The sequence below is a fragment of the Cricetulus griseus genome, chromosome 5 (assembly GCF_003668045.3).
Source record: "Cricetulus griseus strain 17A/GY chromosome 5, alternate assembly CriGri-PICRH-1.0, whole genome shotgun sequence".
NCBI lineage: Eukaryota > Metazoa > Chordata > Mammalia > Rodentia > Cricetidae > Cricetulus > Cricetulus griseus.
Window position 1 is genome coordinate 97588100 of NC_048598.1, and position 6262 is coordinate 97594361.

The 6262-nt window shown below is 52.7% G+C and overlaps 1 protein-coding gene across 1 annotated transcript; it reads right to left on the minus strand.

The window, feature by feature from the left end:
• Positions 1–658: 658 nt before the first annotated feature.
• Positions 659–4975, minus strand: Ebi3 (Epstein-Barr virus induced 3). The gene is made up of 5 exons (XM_035445469.1): positions 4337–4975; positions 3626–3755; positions 3178–3356; positions 1484–1638; positions 659–1327 (listed from the first exon to the last, which is right to left on the minus strand). Exons 1-5 carry the CDS (start codon positions 4401–4403, stop codon positions 1172–1174), a joined length of 687 nt encoding a protein of 228 aa, XP_035301360.1. The 5' UTR covers positions 4404–4975; the 3' UTR covers positions 659–1171.
• Positions 4976–6262: the final 1287 nt, after the last annotated feature.

Below are 6262 nucleotides of genomic sequence, written 5' to 3' on the forward strand. Positions count from 1 at the left end.
GGGATCCTAGGGAGGACCTCCACCCCCGAGTCAGCCCCCTACCCTCCTCCTCTGCTTATTCTTTTTGAAACAGGGTCTCCCAGGCTGGCCTTTAACTTCCCACTATTCTTTTCCTCTGTCCTCATTTCGACAAAGGCTGGGCTGCATCCTGTTTGGCTCTCACTTGGGGAAGCAGGTGCTATTATGGTTGTTGTGTGTGTCCCAACATTCATCTATTGGTAACCCCGCCCCCCCCACCTTTTCTTTTGCAGGGCCTGTGATGGGAATCCGGGCCTTACACACAGCTTGCTTTATCCCCTCCCTTCCTCCCAACCTTGTGTTGCCTGATCCTTCCACCCTTAGGCATCGTACCACGTGGAATTCCTTTTGGAAGCTAACACTGTGCTGGGTCATCCCAGCTCCTGAACATTGAGCCACATCAACTTCTTTTCCTCATAAAGGCCTTGTTTGGGGGTCGTGGGCACTCGAGCACAGACAACCCACCACGTTGCTCACTCATGGGACAAGATGAACGAGAGGCTGGAGTGCTGGCTCAGTGCTCCAGACAGAGCACAGGCCACACCAGCTTCAGGGCTCTGGCGCCCTCTTCTGGCTGCTGTGGGCACTGAAACACCCACTCCCCCTGCTCACACACATACTTGAAAATGAAATTAAAATATTTAAAGTTTAAAAATAGACACTTTTAATTATTGTCGGGCGGTGGTGGCATATGTCTTTAGTCCCAGCCCTCGGGAGGCTGAGACAGGAGGATGTCTGTGAGTTTGAGACCAACCTGGTGTAGCACAGCCAGGCTAAACAAAGAAGTCCTGTCTCGAATGCCCCCCCTCCCATAATGATGATAATTTTGTTTTGTTTGGTTTTGGGTTTTCGAGACAGGGTTTCTCTGTGTAGCCCTGGCACTCGCTCTTGTAGACCAGACTGGCCTCGAACTCACAGAGATCCTCCTGCCTTTGCCTCCCAAGTGCTGAGATTAAAGGCGTGCTCCACCACTGTCGGACTAAGAATTCTTATTTGTTAAAAATTTCTAATCGAATCATATTTACAGTTCACAAAGCCCGGCACCTATGGAAGGAGAAATACTATCCCCACAGGTTTGGAAATTGTCCAGAGAGGTGAAGTCAATTATCTAAGGCTGCACACGAAGGTCTGCTATCAAGGACCTAGTCCCTCTTCAGGGCTTCTGGGGCGTCCTCTCTGCTTGCCCAGGGAGGCTCCAGTCACTTGGTTTCCCATAGTCGGTGAGGTCCTGGGCTGACACCTGGATGCAGTACTTGGCGTGGGGCTTCGTGGTTCTGAGGGTGAAGGTCGTGGCTTCAATGGGTCCCACCTGTGGGAAGAGAGAAGGCGGTGGGTAGGAGCCCGCCTGCTGGGTAAGGCGCTTGCATGCAGGTAAGCCAGCTGCAGAGTGTGATCTCAGCGCTCCCACAGAGGCGGGAGGTGGAGACTGGGGATCCCGTCTCAGTCTCTCCCAGCCCCCTCTCACCTGGCGGAAGTGAGAGGCTCCATGGCGCCGGTAGCGGACGCGGTACTTGAGAGAGAAGATGTCCGGGAAGGGCCAGGAGGCAGGGGGATGCCAGAGCACCTGCAGCTGCTGCCCGGCTGCTCGCAGGCGCACGCTTTCCGGGGGGTCGGGCTTGACTGCGGGGAGCAGGGGCGGGGTCAGGACCGGCTCCGCTCGCTGGTTCATCATCAGGCACTGGTTCTCTCCTTCATTCAATCATACATTCGCTCTCGCCTATTCATGCATTTGCGGTCTTTTACTCACCCATTCATACCATCAGTCCATTGCTTCACTTGCTCGTTCAATCCTGGACTAATTCCTTAATTTGCTTAGTCACCTGCTCACTCACATTTATGTATCTTTTGGTTCACGTGCAGGTGTAGTCATTGGATTCATTAACGCGGTCACTGTCATTCACTCATTGAACCCATTAGTTTCTTCACTTGTTCATTTGTACACTTATTCATTGTTTTACTGCACCATTAAGTCATTCAGGTATACATTTCCTCCCTCTTTAGGCTCTTCACTCATTCACTGTATCGTTCATTCATTAAGTCATTCATGAGTTCATTATGTACTTATGCCATTCATTCATTCATTCATTCATTCATTCATTCGTTCGTTCACCCATCTGCCCAAGGAACAAGCATTTGTTGCATCGCGATCATCATGACTGACAGAAGTCGTGACAAAGAGAAGGTTTCAGAGTGCAAGTCCTGAGTGGGCTGAAGGGCTTTTCTGAGACACCATTTTATAGCACCAGCCTGCTGGAGGACATGGGTGCATCGTCAGAGAGTGTTACTATTTCTCTGCCTGCCTCTAGAATGCTGCTTCATGCCCAAACAATCTCTATACCTATGAGCCATCTCCCTACCCGTCCCGGCCCTCAGCACCCACAGATCTCCTTCTGTCTGTGGATCCCCTGTCCTGGAGCCCTCGCTGTGTGGTTGGTGTCTGGGCTGCTCACTGAGCAGTGTCCCCAAGGTCCCTCCACACTGTAGTTGGCAGCAGAGCCTCATTGTTCAGGGCTGAGTGGTGTTCTGCTGTGTAGATAGACAGTGTGTCCATCCATCCATGGAAGGACAGGTGGCATGGGCTGTCCCTTTCTGGGTGCTGTGAATAAGGTTGCCAAGGACTTGCAGGGATGAACATTTTTATTTCTGTTGAGCAGTTACCTGGGAGTGGAGTTGTCAGATCCTGTGGAGACTCTTTGTTTAACCCTTTGAGGGCAGTGTAGCCTTTCACTGGCTTTCACCTCTCTCTCTCTCTCTCTCTCTCTCTCTCTCTCTCTCTCTCTCTCTCTCTCTTCTCTCCCCCCCTTCTGCTAGTGACAGAGTCTTGGGGCTCTTGAACCTGACTTACCTCGAACTTGCTCTGTAGACCAGGCTGGCCTTGAACTCCCAGAGATCTGCCTGCCTCTGGGATTAAAGCTCTGTACACCACCCTCAGCTTTTGTCCTCCCTTAACTGCCACATGTCACATGTTTAATAATATAGTTTGCGCGTGGGGGAGGGAGGTCACCGAGGAGCTGACGCCCGAGAAGTGACCTATGAAGGCTAAGGAACCAAGTCATGCAAACGCTGTGGGCAGGATGGAGTCTGGGGTATTGGGGAGTCCAGTGAGGCTGGAATAGAGGACGAGGGACTCTGCGGGGACCCGGCAGGACAGACACTCACTGATCCGCTCAGCCACAAAGGCCAGGAGGCTGCTGCTGGCGCCGCCGGGATGCACCGCAGTGACGTTTAACACGTAGGGCACTGTGGAGAACAGGTGTACGTCCGGGACGGTGCACTGTGTGGCCTGCGGGGTCGGCAGTAGGCAGGGCAGGCTCTGCTGCTGGGCGGCCATACCGAGCCTGTGGGAAGCACCGTGGGGGATCGCAAAGGGCATCTGGGTGTCCGAGGGGCCCAGCCCACTCACAACAGACCATGGGACCCGGACACGCCCAGGGAAACACTGGGGGTGTGCATTCTGAAGAACTCCCTAGATTACCCACACCCCACACTCGTTCTGTTGTTCTGGACACAGGCTCCCATGGGTCCCAGCGTCCAGAACAACAGAAGGAGCGGTACACTGGAATCTGTTGGTTCCCTGTGTCGTCCAGGCCCCTCTCTAGTCTCTGACCTGTAAGTGGCGATGAAGGACATGGCTCTGGTGGAGTTGGGAGCCCGCAATGGCGTCCAGGAGCAGTCCACGGCCACAGGGTACCGAGAGGCACGGCATCGTACCCTGGGCTGGCTCAGAGCAGCTAGGGCTGGAGAGACAGGGGCGTGAGCTTCCAGGAGCCTTGCAGGTCTCTGTTATGCATGCAAGCCTGAGTTCCCAAGACTGCTACAAACCCCCAGGGCCTCAACTGAGCCCATTTTTCTAGATGAGAAAAGTGAGCTTTTTCACCCCCACCTTCCATCTTTTCTTTTTTTCTTTTTAGGCGGGTCTCATGTAGCCTAGGCTGGCCTTGAACTTACTATATAACTGCAGATGACCTTGAACTCCTAAGCTTCCTGCCTCAGCCTCCTGAATGCCACATGACAGGCATGTATCATCAACACCCAGCATCTCCTAGAGTTTCTGACCCACAGCTGAGTCACAAAGGTGAAACTTCGCAGTTGCTGAGAGTCAACTGTGTATCTCCACAAACCTCTAAGCTCAAGGGTACCCTGCCTGGATAAATGAGGCTTTGCCTCTCTGTGCCTCAGTTTCCCCATCCTTATAGCGGAATGGGAATGGGTCACACCAGTGTAGGTGTGAGTTCCCACCTGAGATATGACCTGAGTCTGAAAGTGAAGGGCTGGTCCTGTTGGCCCAGGCACCCCAGTCCCCAGCGTGCCCACCTACCTGTCCCTGTATTGCCAGGGGAGCAGCTAGCCCAGAGAGCGAGTGACAGGAGGAGCCGCTGGCACATGTCTGTTGAGTTGAGGGACTTGCTGGAGAAGGGGCAAAGGGCTAGGGACCTTCACAGGGAGCCAGGTCCTGGGTGAGGACCTGCCCAGTGCAGCTCAGTAGCTCAGTGTGTGGGGCAGGAGACGACTCTCACCAACTGCCTGTGTATGAGTGTCAAAGGCCTTGAGGTGGGGGCAGGGGGAGGGCCTCAAAAGGGAGAAGTCACTGAGTGACCTTACTTCCGGCTGATGGGGAAGCCCCAGGAAGGTGGATGAGGCCAAGGGCAGATATGCCGGGGGAGGAGGGGAGTTAGAGAGAGAGACAGAGAAACAGAGACTGAGAGATAGGGAGAGAGAGACAGAAAGACACAGGGGACACTGTCCCAGAGTCTGGTCCCAGTGCAGGGTGGTGGCCCTGTCACCACCCACATCTCCCCAAAACTGTGTCAGGCCCCCAGACAACAGGGAGCAATTGCCACCCCCCAGATAGTCCCCAGCCCCAGGGACACTCTCAGGACAGCTGTTCAGAACACCCAAGGAAACCACCAGGACAGGCTGGAGTCCCTGGGAACTCCAGGCCACACCCCTCCCTTCAGGACCAAGAGAGCCTTGAGCCTTCTGGGGACTGGGGGGATTTGCCCAGAAATGGGGAGAGACAGGAGCTGGGGCCCTGCCAGGAAGTGATGAAGAAAAATGTAAATTCAGGCATGACTATTGCCACCCATCATCCCAGCACATGGGAGGCTGAAACAGGGGGCTTTCTATGACTTTAACTCCAGTCTGAGGTACACAGGGAAACCTCCACCTCAAAATGAAAAAAAAAAAAAAAGAAAAGCATAAAAGATTAGGGCATAGGACCCTGAATTCAATTCACACACACACACACACACACACACACACACACACACACACACACACACACACACAAAAACAAAACAAAAAGCATGCCCAGATGGACAAAATATTGAAATGATGAAGAACAAGAGAATCCAGCCTAGACTTATTTATTCACTTTTTAAAAAACACTGGTGGGAACAGAGCCAGGGCCTCAAAGACACCCTGACAGTTTCCAGCCGCTCACTGGGATTTTCGAGGCAGGGGCTTTCCCCCTGAGTCACAACTCAATCCCCTGGTTTCTTTAAGTATTGCATTGCACTCTTGTTTATTGCCATAACTGAGCTTTGGGTCCAGAAGCTCACACTGTCTTCTGAGCCCTACCACTGCCCTCTCACAGTGTTCCACACTGGTTGTTTTCCTCTCACTGTGATCTTGTACTCCTGGTTGGATGGTTGTGACATTGTCAGCCTTTGAAGAGTAATGGGAATCAGAGGCCCAGAGTGTAGGGAGCCATGGTGCGATGGGGTCAACTGGGCATCACTGTTAATGCACTGGCTGGCTTTGTGTCGACTTGACACAAGCTAGAGTCATCAGAGAGGAAGGAGCCTCAGTTGAGGAAATAACTACATGAGATCCAGCTGTAAGTCATTTTCTCCATTAGTGATCAATAGGGGAAGGTTCATGATAGGTAGTGTCATCCCTCGGCTGGTGGTCTTGAGTTCTATAAGAAAGCAGGCTGAGCAAGCAATGAGGAGTAATCCAGTAAGCAGCACCATCCATGCCCTCCGAATCAGCTCCTGCCTCCAGGATTCTGCCCTGCTTGAGATCCTGTCCTGACTTCCTCCAAAGGTGGACTAAGATCTGGAAGTGTAAGCCAAACAACCCCTTTTCTCCCCAAATTGCTTTTTGGTCATGGCGTTTTGTTCCAGCAATAGAAACCCTAACTAAGACAAGTTTGTACCAGGACTGTGGCATATTGCTGTGCCAAACCTGACCCTGTTTTGGAGAGGATTGTGGAAGGACTTTGGAACTTAAAAAGTTCTGT